Raw genomic sequence first — 18217 nt, forward strand, 5'->3', positions numbered from 1 at the left:
GAGGTATGTGATTTTCATACTGAGAGGAAGACTAAACTCTAAATGATGAGTAAAATAATAAAATATTCTTAAGTATCAGTTGAAGATCACACAAAAATTTTCTTAAAATATTTCAGTAATGTGAATTAATTGCAAAGGTGAATGGCATAGAATATATAGACAACTACTTTTCAATTTAACATAACAATTTTCTACAGTCCCCAAATATCAAGAACTTACTAATGTTGATTTCTTCCTCATCATAAACATCCACTTCTGTCAGTCTAATCAGCATTCGGGACAAAATACTGAGGAACTGCAGATAGGCACCTGTTTTTCCTATCTGTAAATATGTAAATGAGAAAATACAAAAGTAAACTTTCATTTTTCAACATGTTACTTTTCCACATATCTGGAAATTGCAGCTGCAGTGAAACCAAATATTAATATTCAGCACTTGCATATCCCTGTATTTGTATATTCCTTGGCATAAATGAAATGCTTAAATGATCAACAGTTTTGTTCTCTCTATGCAGGAACCTAGTTTGGAAAATGCATTTTATATCACAGGTCTAATTACAGGCCCACAGATGAGAATTTTCTCTCCTGATGTTACAGTTTCTACATAGGCAGTGAACTTTTAAAAATCCATACAAGCTCATAAAATGTTCCAAAAAAACTCCTCAAACTACAAGATAACTAAGGAATTACCTTAACCCTTTCATATTTGCATAATTTACCAGTACACTGACTGCTGCTGAAGTACAGTGACTATCCTGAAGAACAAAATGGCATGCATCTATAGGGGAACTTGTGCAGGCCACTTCCACTCCTGGAGGACGTAGTATATGTAACAATGTGTTGTTCCACCTCTTGTGATGAAAATATACTATTTCCCTTCCACTGTTTTAAAATTACCTTTTAAAAGTTCATTTTAAAATTATCTTAAGATTACAACTTTCTCCTTTCTTTTTTACCCCACCAACACACTAAATCCATTTTCTCTTCATTACGCCAAATAGTATTGCTGCCCTTTTATAGTTTTTTCAGCTGAAAGATAGAAGCCACAGCCAATTATTTACTCAATGGATTGTTCTGTGTCTGCCACATAAAGTTTGCTGATGATAACATCAAGTAAATAATGCCGTATCTAAGCAGACAGCTTTACAAGCCATTACAGTTGAACAGGAAGCAGTACACAATGGGTTTCAATGAGAAAAAAGAGACCGGCAAGCTCATGTCACTCTCACAGGAGAATGCACACGCCGTGATTTCTTGTGTGTGTCTATAGTTCAGCCTCAGAATGGCACTGATGTCCAGTTGACAACTTAAGACTAATGTCACGCCTGTGCAGGGGAGGTTAACATGTAGATCAGTTATGACACATTCTGCTGCAACTGTCTGATTTCACAAAATGGTATCAGATTTTGGACTAAGTCTATATTACTACTAAACTGAAAAGCCAGCTTCACTGCCATTACTGCTAGGACATGTCAGAAGCATAGGGTGTTGAATTACAAAATATAGTGTTGAATTTACTATTTTCCATATATGTCAAGTGACATTTTCATTTTCTCTCAACATTTGAGAAAGGGAGGCTTTGAAGCTGAAGCAAGAGTAGGTAAACATTTGTTTTGATCAAAGTTCAATATCTGTTGTTCTTAATAAATCAAATTGCACTTTAAACAGTTGCTTGCCAAGTGTGGAAAAGGGTATCATTATCCCTGTTGAGAGTCAAATAAGCCTTTCAGGTACACATGGTAGACCATGTGTTAGCACACAACTCTCTGTTATCCAGGAATAACACAGAAAAAAAGTGACTTTGAATAGAGGAAATGATAGCATGGACCATAGTCAGCCCATGGACCAGATGTTTCTAACTCCCAGTCTGGGTTTTTATGTAAAATCCATTCAGACTAATGAGAATCTTTCTACTGACCCTGGAACAAGGTTCTAAACTTGGCTGCAATGGCTATTGGTTGGTGAGCTAAACAAAAACATCTTATCTTCCCACATCCGAGGCAAACTTGATGATACTTTGTTCTAGAAGAAAATACTTTCAATGTTTTCTCTCAAGTCTGAGATTACCTTTATATGCCCTTATGAACGTATGCTTTTAAAGTACCTCTGATCATCATTTCATTAAACGCAGGGTGGCCTGATAGATTAACAGTTCCCTGATTTCAAACAAATGAGAGATCTTTTGTCAAAAGTACACAACCTGTTCCCTTGATATCAGGCATCTATGTGAAAACCTAATTCCTAATCTGTTTGAAGTATACACTTAGAATTGTCAACAGAACAACAGGCTGAAAACCTTAATTTTTCTTTTTGGTAACCATTTAAAACTTATTCTATCAAAATAATGTATTTTTCTTTCCCTGGGGGACGAGTCTTCACCAATGGTTTTCAACAATGTATCTGGGAGTGACTAGGCTACTACTACATGGTACTTAGATGAAAGGTATCAGTTGTCAATTGACTCAAGTATACACAAAGCTGTAGGGTCATGAGTCAAAAATGTTGGAAACCACAGGACTACAAGTGCTAGTCCCTAACCACTAAACAAAAACATAGGTACTTATGATATTCCATGCATCATTGTCTGTCACATAAAAAGTGTCCAATACAGTACTGTGAGCTTTATGAACTGTTATATATTAGCAACACTGTATGTAAAATGATGGTGGGAACTTGCAGGAATCTCTCCACGTTTTCAGAATTATTTTCTGCCAGGAGAGAGATGAGGCTGAGCACATAGCAACGTTCATATTTGGACTCCATTCACTTGCACATTGGCCTGCATTTGCTGCTGAAGAAATGAACTGGTGAAATAGAGAACACCTTTTCCAGGTCATTTTGAGAATAAGATTTTCAAAAAGAAAATGAGAAAAGAATGACTTCTCATTTACAATCAACATTTACTCCAAAAGAGAACCACCTTGAACAACTGAATTTGTAGCATGCCCAGATAGGTAAATGCACCTTTAAAATTAATTGTATTGTTTTCTATATGTACCATCTCTAGGCGAAATGGAACTGCACAGAGTGTCTGTCTTTGTTTGAAAACACTTAATAGCTGTCAATGAACAGAGCTTCCACATCTCTCCAAAGAGTCCTTGCCCCATCTGTCACCACCCCTCTTTTCGATAGTTTGGGCATCGTAGGTAGCTGCAAAGAGATCCTGCAAGGAGGATATGTACAACTTTGAAGCATAAAGCCCTACATTTGCCCATCCTCCATCTCCCAGCTGCAACAAAATAGAAGATCCGCAAAGAAATTTTAAACTGGATACATGATTGGGCTGTAGCTTTACACATCTTTAGAGAAGCCTAGTACAATGCCGTGTTGATCCTAATTAGCGACTCTGGGCTTAAGCATGATACATTAATAATGGTGACAGCTGGTAAGGAAGTACTCTGAGCAAGATGTTTTTCTCCATACCCTGTCTTTACTCTGCACGCAAAAGCTGCAAACAGATTAAAAGAATGAAGGAACCTGGAACTGGGCTGCATTTTTATGATTCCTGAAACAAAACGTACATGAAAGGTGCTGCTACTACAGACAGCTCTACTTCCCAGAAAGAGGTTCCTCAAATATGTGGCAGTGCCTAGCGCCTTAACAGATAAGGCACTCGGGGGCCAATATTCCCAAATAATGGAAGTATTACTCTAATTTGTTTCTATCTACCTGAATTTGGAAGACAGAAGTCTGATGAATCAGACTTGGAAGAAGAAAATCCCAGAAGAGTAAGAAGTAAAAATCTCAAATCTTGTGAAAACTTATGATAACTAAGGAATTTGGGGCCTGCAAAGGTTCAGTATTTTGGTTTCTATTTTCATCCTTAGTGCAAGGGATGATTTGCCCCATAAAAATCTAAGAATATGTTTACCCTGCAGCTTTTCATTCATGAAGAGTGTAGCTGTAGCTGAGCAAGAGGAAGAAATATGAATTCAAATTCTTCCTGCAGAAAATTCAGGAGGTATGAAGGTCTAGTTTTTGTGTCAAAGACATACACTACCTAAGAGGAGTGGAAAGCTCTCCAAAGATTTTGACCACTGAACTGTCCTTGCCATAGGTATCAAGGATAAGCTGAAAACAAACTGTCTGTCCAAGAATCTGAGAGAGAGAGATTCCAGTCAGAGAAATTACATGTATGCCTCCACACTTATTCATGGAAGTGACATCCAAAAGTGCTGTTGCAACAGGTCTAACAGTAACGAGTTCCCTTTTTTTAACTCGTTCCAGACACTGGACACCGGGATCATTAGAAGTACTTTATTATTCTTACATGTTGCTATGAAGTATCATCTGATTTCAGTCTTCACATTTGGAGAAATATGGCAAAAGAGGAAACAATTCCATAAGGCTTTTCTATTTTAATTTCCAGGTGACATAGTTCTTCTCATACCATGACAGTGGTTTTCAAACTGTGGTCTGCGAACCAATGGTGATTCATAGAAAACATGCTGATGGTCCACAGACAGCTGGCCAAACGGTGCTGGCTCTTCTCCTTGTTTCCACTTGCTACATTCTTCTAAAACACAGCTAACGATAGATAAATTAAATATTTCCCTAATATTTTTCTTACGTAAGCTGAATGGTATATAAGCCCATTGTAATACGATTTTAATAGGAGTAAAGGAAAACCAAATAATATGGGCAGCAGTTTTCTTCCTTAGAAAGTGTCTTAAGACGTGCCTGCTTCATTCCCTGGACGTGGTGCCACAGGACTGAGCCGTGCTCACAAGCAGGTTCCACGCTTAAGGAAAAGTTGTAATATCCAGTTAAAAAACAAAGGTACAAAACCTTGATTTGCAGTTTGGGGAACTTTAAGAAGAATGTTTCTAAGAAAAATATTTTAGTGAATTTAGGCTTCCTTATAGGCATTTTCTTGGGTGCACTAGGGACTAGATTTCTAGCTATAGATACGATACATGTTGTTCACGGTGGTGCATATTTATTCATACTCGCTAACCAATGGCTTAACTTCGATGATGTGAGCTAACTTACAGATAAGTATATAGATCTATTCCATACCTATCCAGTTTTTGCTGCATTTCCTAAAGCCTCTTGTAAAAATAATACATGTATTGCCTTCTAATGTACCTAATTGTCCTTGTAAAAATGCATCAAGTCTTCTAACAAAACATTTTGACCAGTACAGAGGGTAAAATGTCTCTGTGAGGGAAGGCTGAGTGTACTTTATTACTAGTTACCCTGACAGTGAGAATTGTAATTTTGGTTCACTAATGTGCCTAGTTTTCTTCCTGTGTTGATTTCATATTTTTCATTTTAACCAACAAATTGCTTCCTGATTTGCATTTTAGTAAAGTAATTGCTGCCTGATAAAGAAAACAACTACTTCCTAGTTTTTGAAACGACAGTACTCTGGAAGTGTTCTACTTTGGCTGAGATGTTATTTAACACTCAGATAGGTGCCGTCTAATAATTGTTTTTATTTCTGCCTATATCTCTTCATGCATTAAGCATTAAGTCCATGTAAAATGTTAATATTATCAAAACACATGTGAGTAAAACCTATTTCAGGAAGCAAAATTATTTCTTCCCAAAAAGAGAAGGGTAAGTCTAATTTCTGTATATTTTATTGTAACTATTCCCTAGAAGAAACATTGTATTGTTATACCTTAAACCAATAAACAATCAACATACTTTTACAGCTCTTTGTTTGGTTTACAGGAGTTTTTTGTACTTTGGGAGGTTAAAATAGTAAAGGAAGCAAAGCTGCTGTCTTTTTCCACATACTGAAATGAATATATACCCCTACATTTTGATACTTAGGAAGAAGACATGATACTCCTAATTTGATGCATGTGAATTTGTTCTGTGTGAAACAGGTATATTCTTCAGAAAGAACTGAGGAATATAAAATGAATAAACATGTGAAGAGTGTCCTTTAGGAACTGATCCAACTATATGACCCAATGCAAGACTAGGAAATAACCTGCATTGTGGAGACAGCTGGAGAAGAGATGGAGTTTCAAGTAAAAGAAGTGATATCAAGGCTGAAATTCACTGCTGTACAGAGGGTCAACAGGAGTCCTATTCAGTATTTGAAAAAGAAAGGTTTGATAGTGAAAAGTGGTGAATACCATACCCTGGAATGGAGCTGATGAATAAATAAGCTGCCTGTTTAATTATAATTAGTTAAATGGCAAGTACCAAGTGTGTGAAGCATCAAAACCTTCTCACAGGTGTGTAGTATGCTCTCAGAAGTCTCTGAATGACTCTTCTGAGAATCACAGATTTACATTTGTGACCCATAACCAAATGAATACCAAAGAAATATTTACTTATCAGCTAATCTGGATATTTAGGGTGGCTTTGTGAATAGTATCTTTGTGGGGTTTGATGTGTATGCATATAAAATTCTAACAAAAATTGTCACAGCCTGTGTTTTTCTTTCAGATGGAAATGAACAACATCTCTCTTCCAGAATGTATTCGTTTTTATGCTGCAGCTGAGTATGAAATTCAGTTTCTTGGTCACATACTACCTCAATCTTTGGCAAACACGGACAATTTAGATCAAAGGAATGGACAGTGAAAAACTGCTCATCAGAGTACTTTCTGGAATCCTTTATGAATTACAGTAACATTTGCAGGAAGTCCCAATATGAAAAGCCCATTTATGCTCTTTCTACTCTACTGCACCATAAACTTGGGTGTACAATGGAATACAATCATTTAACGAATAGCAGTATGCAGTTTCCTTTTGCAATGGATGGGCATAGAAGAGTGGATCATGTGGCAAGTTAAATCAGTAACTATCTTTAGATTAATTCTTTGGGTTGATGTTACAACGACTGCAAACATGGGTCTTTGTCTTGGTTTGGATTTATTCTTTTTGACTTCTGAGGTTCACAGGACATATATATGCTCTCAGTAGGCATGGTGTCTCTTCCTGTCTTGTTGCTTCGTACTTCAGCAGAACATGAGAGGCACAATATTACCTTCAGCATGTAACACGTGCATTGAACTAGGAGATACCTTGCTCAGAGGTAAGTGCTAAACATTCTTAGAGAATTTAGAAGAGAAGGAATTTCTTAGGAGTATACCCATTTCCATATATCTTTTCAAAGTCATTAAAAAACTCTTGGGTCAGCTACTCATCTTGTAAATAGGGCTCTACTAATGTTGAACTGGCCTTCTTGCATGTATTATTTACAACAGCTTCTATTTCTGTCTGCTGTGTGGAGGAAACAGATAAAATAACTTAATTACAAACTCCCAACTGTCTTCAGAGTGATCATAAGAAAGTGGTTTTGTGAAGATCTTTGATCTTTATTTGAAATGTAAATGCATATTCAACTTTAACAAACTGAAATTATACATGAAATCTATCTCTTGAGCAGACTCTTTTAAAACATTTTAATGGAGAGAGACTGACATAAAATGAACATTGCTGCAGCTTCACTGTCTTTGAACTCAGGCTAAGAGTAAAGAAAGAAAGATTATTTTATTAGAAAGGATTAGGAAATAAAATATAAGCGACTTACTCTCCACCAAAAAAACCCCTTCAAGTATGAATAATAATAACTAATCTATTTTTTCTGAGATTATGATAAAATTAAACAAAATAAATCAATGATAATACCTTGTTCTTATTACACACCTGTGGTGGCCCACTCAGCAGCAGCCTCCTTGGGTGAAAGGTGTCCATTCTGCCCTCATTTCTATTGTTGTAGTCCATATGGATTGGCTTGGGAACTGTCCATTGGCGGTAGTATAGAGACTGCTCCGTGCAAGTCATCATCTTACTCATAAGAGGACGAAAAGAACTTGCCCACATAACAGAATGATAAGGCAAGAGCGAAGATGATTTGGGAAGTCCACTGCTGTCCGTAGAAGTAATAATGTCATAAACCAGTTTGGGCAGGAAAACTATGGGAGGCTGTTTTGAGGCTTTGGTCATGGAGCATTGAGAGGTCTGTAGGATGAAGGAGTTATGAGTAGGTGCAGAGGAAGAAGAAGAGGAGGAGAAAGGTGAGGAGGATGACGAGGTGATTTGGGCGCTTTTTATGTTTTGTTTTGTATCCAGCTGTTCAGTTACCGGTGGCAAGTGTTTGCTGATTGTTGTTTGTGCTCCTTTGTCTACTTTCTGCTTCTGCCTTTCATAGTTATTTGTAGTTTCTTCAGCGCTGTTGCTTAGGACTTGGTGGGGGGATTTTACTGTATCCCCTGCTGCTATCAAAGGAGGAGATGACTCACTGCAGAATGCTGTAACTAAAAGAAAATTTGTATTTCAACACAGTGCAACTATCTCTGCTAGAAAAAAATAATCATTTAGCTAGAGTGTACATCAAACATTGCAATCCCACTCCTGTTCTTGCTTTCACCTTTCTCGTACAGGGAGTCATAATGGGACTAGTTTGGAGTATTCATCTCAATGCAGAAAGTGGCTTTTAAAGTACTGAAGTGCATAGGAAAGATGTCAGGGATTGTCCTGTCTTCTACTTCCCTCATCGATTCCTCGCTTAAGGTGTTCAGCAGATACTTTCATCACTCAAGACAAATACAAAATTACTGAAACCATTGTTTAAAAGAGTGTAAGAAAATAAGTATTCACAGGCTATTACCCCATCAGACTACAGAAATGTCTACACAGACTGACATCTAGAAACAGTCCTCAGCTCTAAGTCAGATCTGATCTGACACTCGTGTCTGCGTCACTGCAGCACTTAGTCTGATCTAATAAAACCTGGCTCTCAAGTCTCTGGTGCTCCATAATGCATTAATGCATTCATACAGCTTTTGGTCAGCTCAGAGCACATATTGGACTCACGAATGCTGGCCTTGAATAAGTCATGTAGATATACCCCACAGCTAATTGCTGATTTCCTGGAAGTGGTATATTTTTACCTTACATATTCTAACTACTAAGATTTCTTGAAAGTTTAAGGCCTCATTTTAAGTGGTTCTGAGCATCTTTAATGCTTAGTGAATTCCAAAGAGGAGATGCAAATACTTCACAGTCTTCAAAGTACACTGAGAACTGGTTGAGGAATTTGTCTCCACATGGTAATAGGAATGTCTGTCTGAAGCTGAACGTAGATAAAAACAGCTTTCCTCCCATGGTGAATATAACAGTCTTGGTTCTCAAAAAAAACCCACATTTTGAACTAATAAAAGTCCATAGCTTCTCTTGGTCTCAGGAAATAATAAGATATACTCTAGCTGCATATTAATCTAAACTACCCAGTAAAGGACATTAGCATAAATACAAAAATATCGCCGCCAGTATGAATGGTTTCAAGTAAAACCACTGTGACATCCCTCAAAATACCAGTATCCAAGAGCACAGAAAAATAAAGGAAAAAAGATTTCTTTAACTACAGGCAAATTGAGGCCACAGTGCCACAGGCAGGCCACAAGGACACTGTAGTACTGATGAGCAGTCCAACTTTAAAGGAAAAAAATTTTGAAAATTAAAGTGTTGATGAAGCTTATCCAAATGTTTTCAAGCTTTTTTTCCTTTTATAACCACCACTGTGCCTGTAGAAAAGAAATCATGGGCCAAATATGCATGTCACCATGTTGCAAACTACAATTAGATCAAAAAGAATTTACTGTTACTGACAAAAAACAACATGTTTTAAAAAGTTGCATGAGATTGCGACTCCTAGGAAGTCATGGTACAATTTATATTCCCCACTTTTATTCAGGTCTCCTCTTAATATTGTCTGCATAAAAAGCAAGCGAAGAAATTTATCTGACAAAAGAGCTGTAGTAGTTCTCAACATTGCCTCACGCTTTCTACATCACTTTGCAGATTAAAAAGGAACCGAAGATTTAAAATATTGTCCACCTCCAAAAGAGCTTTCAAACAGTGCAAAATTAATGAGTGAACATTCCAGAGCAAAAACAAAAAGGTAAAAATACCAATGAGACCAAGCATGCTTTTTCTCCTACAGATTTTCAAAAGATTTTTTAAAAATGTGAAGCATGTTTTCTTTTTAATAAATTGTCATAGCTTCAGTGAACGTTCTCAGCCATCACAGTACTGACTGAGGATTCATACCTCAGTGGCACACATTAAAGAAGTGCCTGGTTTAGGCACCCCACCCTGTGATTACTTTTCAAGCAAGAAAAGATCTTATTTCTTATATTTCAGAAGTCTGATGCTTTTTTTTTAGAAGTTATCTTTAGTGATCCCATTAAAATAGGCCTTACCAAAACCTTAGCGATTTATGCCTTTTATTATTTCTCTAATAAGCTGAATAAAAGGTCTCTTTTATGTCCTAAATGTAACTTAATAGAGATGATCTTAAGGTCTTACTGGAAGCTTTTGAAGAGAGAGATGAAGATGCAGAGTCATGGGAACGAGATCTTTCTCTTTTCATAGGACTTCTCTTTTCTGAAGTAGAACCTGTTTCACGAACGGTAGTAGCGGAAAATAAAAACAAAATATAATCTAAGTAAGCCTGTAAGAAGGCACAGCTACATTGTCAAAGTAGGGAAAAGCACACAAGAGTTTGTGTGGGTTTTGTCCTCATTCTAACACTGTTTTCAGTGTGGAGAGTATCTGTTCCTACCACGCAATATTGGATCAGCCTATGGTCTAATCTAACTATGCTGAGCTGCAACAGCTTCACAAAATCAATGCTGCAGACAGGAGCTGGTAATTTCTAGGCATGTCCCAACCATGTTTTCTCTTTCTACTCATGTCTTACTTTCCTCACTAATCCAGTGTCAGGGAAACCAACAGGCAACAAGCTCTATTTTGTCAGTATGTTATGAAATTACCTCCTACCCCGCACATTACAGCTTTATGGCCAGATTATATCTCAGCTGTTGATGAAAACCCATATTTGGACGGCCACCAAGGATATTCACTTGAGGTTCCTAGTTTAGGCTTCTAAGTTAAGATGCTTGTTTCTGTACAGTTTTACCATGATAACCAGAGCATAAGCACTGCCAGCAGAAAACTTAGACTGTAAGTCTATAACAGGTGTTCTGAATCGGACTCTGGAGGAGCATAACATACTTCATGGACTAGGAAAGCAGCCTTACAACTTAGATGCCGAACAACTTAGGTGCCCATTTGACTCAGATCACATACAATCTCAGTGTACTTCAAGTAAAGGGACAGAAGGACTCATCACATCTAAAGTAGGCCTCTATTGTAGACAGTATGAGTATGACCTCAGGTATTTCATTCCTCTATGAAAAGTACATATGTGATTAAAGTAAATATTTTTGTTCTGCTTGTTCTGCTATCCTTATTATCAATGAGTAATAACTTAATAGGTGAACAGTAACCAGCTCTCTTCCTCCTCATAGTATAGAAAAGGAAATGAAGGCAAGCAGTTTGAGATTTAAATAACCTATGGGGATAAAAATCCCTTGTTTTCCACAGTTGCAAGGCATAACAGACAGTAAAGAAAAATGTAAAGAACTTAATGATAACTGATAATGCCCATCAGCTATCACTCAAAAAAACCCCAACAGTTCCTGGGTAAATTATTTTTGTTTGTTTACACATTTGTATGTTCTTAATTGCTCTCTTAAGAAATTATAAACTCCCCAACTCTACATTGTCAATTTGAATTCATGGACATTTTCAAGGACTACTCAGAAGTTACTATGTTCAGATACATTGTCTAGCCATACTATTTAATACCTTACAAACTAGAGACTACTCAGCTGTACTATATACAGTTTCCTTGGGAGGAATCTTCATCATTGTCAGTATGTAAGCATAGGTTCAGTAGCATCAGTCAGGGACAGTTTAGGTGGAGTTGCCCCTGCTGTGAGGGAGGGGATCAGGTCACTGCTTCCCAGACAGCAAAGCACACACTTCTGTGCTGTGGGGAGGGCAACACAGCACAGCACTCCAAACAGTGAGCGTCACTGGATGTACCCACTCGAGCTCCACTTTGCAGCTGCCAGAACATACAGGGCAAAGGAGTAGGGAGGGAGCGGAGAGAAGGGAGCCAAAAAACAGAGAGAGAGAACAGGTGCAGCAGCAAGACTGCAAGAGATTAAAATGCTGCTGCAGCAGCAGCAGTCCTTGGGCAGGGAGGGTGACGAAACACAGATTCAATGAGATGAAGCAAAACCGAGGAGCAGAGCTGACTCAGTAAGGCTAACTCCAGAAACCCTCACCGAGTAGGTATCCATATAATCATGCTTTTTCTAATACAACTCAAATCATTTTACAGCTTCTTTTATTATCACTACTAATACCTTCCGTCGCTATTTCTTCATCTTCATTATCAGTGCTGCTTAGTTTCTCTGGGTCACTTTCTAACACATCATTCACAACTGCTTTCTCTGTGTGAATTTCTGAGCTCACAAAGTATGCTGCCAAACCAAGTTCTTGCTCCAAGGTTGTCCTTACCAAAGAAGATGAATTTATTAAACGTAGGTCACAGTATCTCAGTGACCTGGAGAGAAACAAGAGGGGGTAGTATGAAAACTCACTGTAATCTACTCCCTTATTTCTTTTGCAAACACAGCCAAAGGGGAATTTTTTCATGATCTGCTTAAACTACGGATGAGATAGAACACAGTATATCTTTTGTGCTTAATAAGTTTACCACTGTGATGCATACACTTTTCTTTTTCTTAACCCAGTTATGCAGCTTAATCTAGTGCACTGAACATTAGCATCAGCATAAGAAAAAGAATAATCATTTGGGTTCTAAGCCTAACACACAGAATGGGATTCAGCTGAACATACAAAAGCATTTAGTACCACCTTAACAGCCCCAGGGCATCCTGTCTGGCTTCCAGCTGCCACTCCAGAAGGCACTGATCTCTCCACACATCCTGTAGCCAGCATCATGCAGATGTCTCAGCTACCCTAAGGTATCTAATGTAGCTATACTTTTTTTTTTACATACCCTTATCTTCTCCCCTAAACTGGGACAATTCTCATAATATTTTTGAGCTATTTATATCTTGCTATAAACAGGAGGTTATTATTAATAATATGGGGTTTGTATTTATGATATAAAAACTGCCAAAAAATGGAAAAGAAACACCTTGACACTGAAATCTGTTTTATTCTCCCACAAGTAATTACACAGTTAATCTTTAGCCATTTGGTAAGCAATGGATAAAAAACTGTCACTGAGAAAATACTGGCTCTTCTTACCGTGGCAAAGACTCCCCTTGTGGATCCATACCACTAAATATCAATATACAAGGCAAACCTTCCAATTCCAAATAGGTCTGTGGCCTCCAATCTACATCTTCAATTTTCTGCCAGACCTGTATAAGGTAAGAAACACTGTTGGACATATCTATATGGCACAAATAAAAATACAGAAATATATACTTTTATCATCCATTATATGAAACAATTTGTACAGTAGATAGATGTTCCACCAAGGGAAGCCACAGAGCAGAGCCAATTTCAACATAGGTAGATTGCACAATTCCTAGAGCTTTACAGGTAGCAATCTGCCTGCTGTAAGTCTGAGGAGATTGGGACAGTATGTTCCAGTCTGAAAAGCCTCCCAGTTTCCCAGCTGCATAGCACTGAGGCCAGGGCATATATGGGTAGAGTGGGTACAGTACAATAGACAGTAAAGCTGAGTAAGAGCTTTTGGGGAGAGAAAAGTACAGAAGCCTGCTTCTTGTGGCAGATAATGTATGGATGTCTGAGTCCAAGGACAAAAATGAGCTAGGAATGAGACTTTTTCACCTTAGAGGAATAGGGGAAAGCTGGAAGTGTTCAACACACACATACCACTGTCCTCACTTGCTACCCTCCGAAGTCTGCTCTCACCCAAAGCTATCAGTTTTCCTGATAACTTCATGAGAAGTATGATAACTAGATCTATTGTGTGACCGTTTAGCATCAGGCTGTACTGCTCTACTTACACCAGTCAGTCCTTTTTGCTGTGAGACGGATCTACAGATAAGGAATACACAGTAGGACCAACAGTAGGACAACTCAGCCTCTGACATTCATACATGTACCACTATTATGCATGTCAGAGAACATAACCAGGATGTGATTCAGAACTAATACTGATTTCTCAGAATAAGTTATGCCTAATCTGTAGCAGAATGAGATCAGCATTAGGCCCTGGATCTCAAATGACTTCACCTAACATGTATTGAATCAGACACAGTACAGAGTGTACCATATATATATTACACCATCCTAGAATGTAAACACACTTTTGCTTTGGTGATCAGATGATGGTAATATTATGAAAAGCAAGGCAGTATCAGAGGCTTTTGTTAAACAGATGACACAAGACTCTGGACCTAAAGGATATAAATTAATCCATAAACCAACACATGATCCAGAAAACATAAAGTTCTGAGCTGTGAATACTGGGGTGTTCTAGGACCCATAACTAGCAACACTGATTTGGTGCCTTCATGCCACCTGCTAGTGACAAGAATAATATAACTCTGAACTGGTCACTGATTAAAATCTTTTTGCACTATGATGATTTTGTGAGAAAATTCTGCTAAAACTGTGACAATTTTATTTGGCTTTTTTCCTTATTGCTTATGGTCCCTGTAGATAAAAGCAGTTCAACTGTTTGGGAGGGTTGCTGCTGGAAGTCAAGTTCTACCCATATTAGTTAATACTCCACTGAGTATTACCAGAGGTAGGACAGTAGAGGAGTCACAGACAGTATGCCTAAAAGATGAAAGTCATGCTCCTTATGGTAGTTCTTATTTTTACTAGTAAGACCCGCACTTCAGCTCACGACCATAACTCTCACCGGTAAAGTCTCCCCACCTACCCATCTAATGAAGCTTCCCAGTATATGTCATTCTGCAAGTTACCTTTAGTTGCTCCACAAAGTGCTTCCCTATTGTGATTCCAGAATTAGGATTTCCCAAGATTATTTCAAAGTTATCTTCAAGGGCTAGTCTTTCCCTTACATTATACAGACGTTCATATGCCACTGCAGCCAGCGGAGTACATGGAATTCTCAACACTACCATGAGGCCATGACCACTAGGACATTGTCTTGAAGAGTTTATTAGGTTTTGGGTGATTTCCAGAGTTTCAACTGAGGTGTAATTCTTCATCTGAGAAAGACCACACACTGCCATCATAGCTGCAGAGTAGTGCTGTATGAGGACAAAAGTCCTTATCACTGCACTGTGTAATCTGGGGAACCTGAAATAAATGGTGAATTAAATAGTGAAGTACTAAAGGCTAAAGTGAAAAAGCTAATTTTTACAAAATATAGTAAACTCAGGATTTTCTCCTGTAAAGAATCCTTCACATCTGTTATACCATAGAATCTCACCAAATTGCAGTTGGATAGCCTTTGCAAGGCATCATTTCACAATCAGAACTGATGTTGTCTCTCCATTTCTTAGTAAAGATTTACTAAGCAAGTAGTCAAGTAAAGTTGCATCACTTTAAGTTACCAAGACTTTACTGCTGTTACAAAATTTATCACAGAGTATTTGCTAAGGCACTCAGTAATATCATCAATCAAAATTAAATTCTCTTATCAATAAGAATAGTATTCTTCATGATGTGTTATTCTTAAGGGGCAGGGGGTGGGATGGTGTTTCTCTTGTTTTCTTACTGAAGCCCTAAACCAACTTACTCTTGTTTCCAAGAGGACTGAATACGTAGGCAGCATCCAATGAGCACTCCAAGTTCCCAAGCCCAGGTACACTCTGTCTCAATCCCCAATCTATGGAAGGGAGAGACGTGGATATGCAATAGCTTCCTGTGCTCTGGTTTTCACAGAAATGAAATCCAGTTGCACAGTAAAAAGAGGAACTATGGCTTGCTCAGAGAAGTGCCTGATATGTGTGATCAGAGCTCCACAGCACCCTGTAGCAAGCCCGAGCAGTTAAGTGTGGATGTGCTCAGTCTCCCAATTAGCAAAACAAATTCACAAGATTTTACTTGTCCTGTCTCATTCTTCTTACGTATCCCAAAAAGTTCATTCACAGCTGCACGTACGCGCATAATATGTCACTACTCTTTTGCGGTGATTCTAGACTTGCTCCACAGGGACCAAGGAAAACTGATAATGTATTTTCAAGCTCTGATGATGCTTTGAAGTTTTTATCACTGATTTAAGTATACAAAACACAGTGATAAGTCTACTTCTCTTTGTGGTCCAAGTGCAGTATACACAAATTCTATACATCAAAAGGAGCCAGGGTCAGCAAGTGATAACATTGGACAAAAATAATAACGCATTTGAAATTACATGATGATGCAATGTTAGATTATTATAATATAGAAGTAGCTACTAGTCGCAACAAGAACACACTCTAAATTGGGCTAAACAGTGTGCATGTCCATAGTAAGAGACAGCCTAGACTGATGAGATTACAGGCCAAATATATACAAAAAAGAGGGAAGGAGAAAATAAGGAGTGAAATGCCCTTGCATACACAGCTGATTTGTGGGACAGCAAAGAAAAAAAAAAAAAGAACCAGGCTTCTAGCTAGTAACTCAAGTCACTAGAATGCACCTCCTAAATTTCCTGTGTTAAACAAAGGAGGGTACCATACCTCTTTCCCAAAGCCATGACCATTGCTTCAAAAGAGCTGTCGTACCGAAGCAGTGGAATACTATGTCCAGAGAGGGTGGACTCAATGAATTCAGACAGTCCAAAGTATTTCTTGTTTTCATGGTATAAATCTACACCCTAAAGCAAATGAAGCAATAAAAATATAAAGGTAAAGTCTATCAATTATTAATTTACAGTTGATTAACCATTGGTATGTGATATATTTGCAATCACATTCTCTAACAAGCATACGTCTACTCAGATGTATTAAAACAAGGAGAGAAAGAAACAGAATTAATTTTTTTGAGAGAACAGAAGTTTGACCCAATTTTTCCTTGTTTCTTTCTCTCTCTCTTTCTCTCTCCCCGCATATACATATACACAGACAGAACAGATATGTATGGAATAAATATGCACATATATGAAGAAAATCCATGTATGTACACATATTTACGCAGTAATGCACTAGAGACAGATTTTCAGATGGTTTCCATTTATGTAGCTCAAAGATTTTTAGCAGAGCTACTACAGTTTATAGAAGATATAAAAGGAATAAAGAAAAAAAGCAAGAAATGACAGGATAAGCAAAGGGAAAAAGAACTTGCCACAGACTGAACAAGAAAAAGATGCCATGCAAACTTCATTCTTGTTTACAAAATTCATGGGGCCTCCACAGTTTCACCAAGTATGTAAATGTAAAATAACTTATGAAAAGCTCACAAAAGCACCTCAAAGCATCCGTCTTACATTGCTGTATGAAGAAGGCCAGTGGATCTCATTGTAAGGGCTGATATGAGTATGCTGTGTCTGCAGCGCATAGGGGAAGGAAGTCACATGGAGGGTCACAATATTTGGCGCCTCTTTCACCTCCCTGCAGTTCAACAGTCTATCAACAAGTCCTGTAGACAGTTCTGTTTGAGGATAAAGGCTATGCATAGCACTGCAAAAAAGAAACCCAAAACTCTCCAAAGTGATCAGCACAAGGGAACATTTATATCAGTGGAATAGCTTTAACCTGGACGTGAAATTGAAGTTAAACACGTACAAGGAACTTAGGACTCTATTCTTCGCCCTGCTTTTGTTGCACAGAAGGATGGGAAAAGAAATGCAAATTATTTCACTGCAGCTGAAAATTTCTGTAAGTCTGATAAGCTCCCTAGGTAACAAACTACCAGTCCCTTACAGCTATCAGAATATGAGAGATAAAGGATGAAAGGAAGCTGATGTTTTGGCAGTTACCAATAGACACATAGTCCTGTAGTAACTTTGGCTAGATTGTTAGTGCTGCCCTTAAGAAAATATAATTCTTACCTACAAAAATCAAGATAGAAAATGACAGACAGTAAGTCAGTATGACAGACAAACAGAGGGAAACTACCTGTGATAGAGCTATTACGAAAGGGAAGAATAGTTATTGTTAGGGCAAATGCCAGCATCATGGAACACCTACAGTCAATTCCTTGCTCCGGTGTAAAACTTCAGGTCCAAATTCATGCTATTTAATTTTTGACATTTACCTGCAGTGACTAAGTTACAAGTCTAGTCACTGCAAGCTCCTTCTGTTACCAGCAGAGAGAGATAAGTAACTCCAGAAATTAACTATGTCTACCCGTGATCTAAGTCAGCCCTCAGAGATGCCCGTGTCTCTGTTGTGACTATGTAGGCAATTACACTCCTCTTTTAGGCACCTTATTTAACTGACTTCAGTTAGGTGGCATGAATCCTGCTGTGCAGAATGGTCACTTAAATATT

The 18217-nt window shown here is 38.0% G+C and overlaps 1 protein-coding gene across 1 annotated transcript in view; it reads right to left on the reverse strand.

The window, feature by feature from the left end:
* The window catches only part of GREB1 (growth regulating estrogen receptor binding 1), a 104364-nt gene that overhangs the window by 17981 nt on the left and 68166 nt on the right, over window positions 1–18217 (reverse strand). Inside the window, exons 16-23 of the mRNA XM_076332768.1 lie at window positions 17213–17405; window positions 16467–16603; window positions 14760–15099; window positions 13102–13217; window positions 12189–12388; window positions 10279–10368; window positions 7615–8225; window positions 220–322 (exon numbers count right to left, since the gene is read on the reverse strand). Of these exons, the coding sequence (XP_076188883.1) occupies window positions 220–322; window positions 7615–8225; window positions 10279–10368; window positions 12189–12388; window positions 13102–13217; window positions 14760–15099; window positions 16467–16603; window positions 17213–17405 (1790 nt within the window). The remainder of the gene's footprint in view (window positions 1–219; window positions 323–7614; window positions 8226–10278; window positions 10369–12188; window positions 12389–13101; window positions 13218–14759; window positions 15100–16466; window positions 16604–17212; window positions 17406–18217) is intronic.

Source organism: Aptenodytes patagonicus, chromosome 3 (genome assembly GCF_965638725.1).
Source record: "Aptenodytes patagonicus chromosome 3, bAptPat1.pri.cur, whole genome shotgun sequence".
NCBI classification, from domain to species: domain Eukaryota; kingdom Metazoa; phylum Chordata; class Aves; order Sphenisciformes; family Spheniscidae; genus Aptenodytes; species Aptenodytes patagonicus.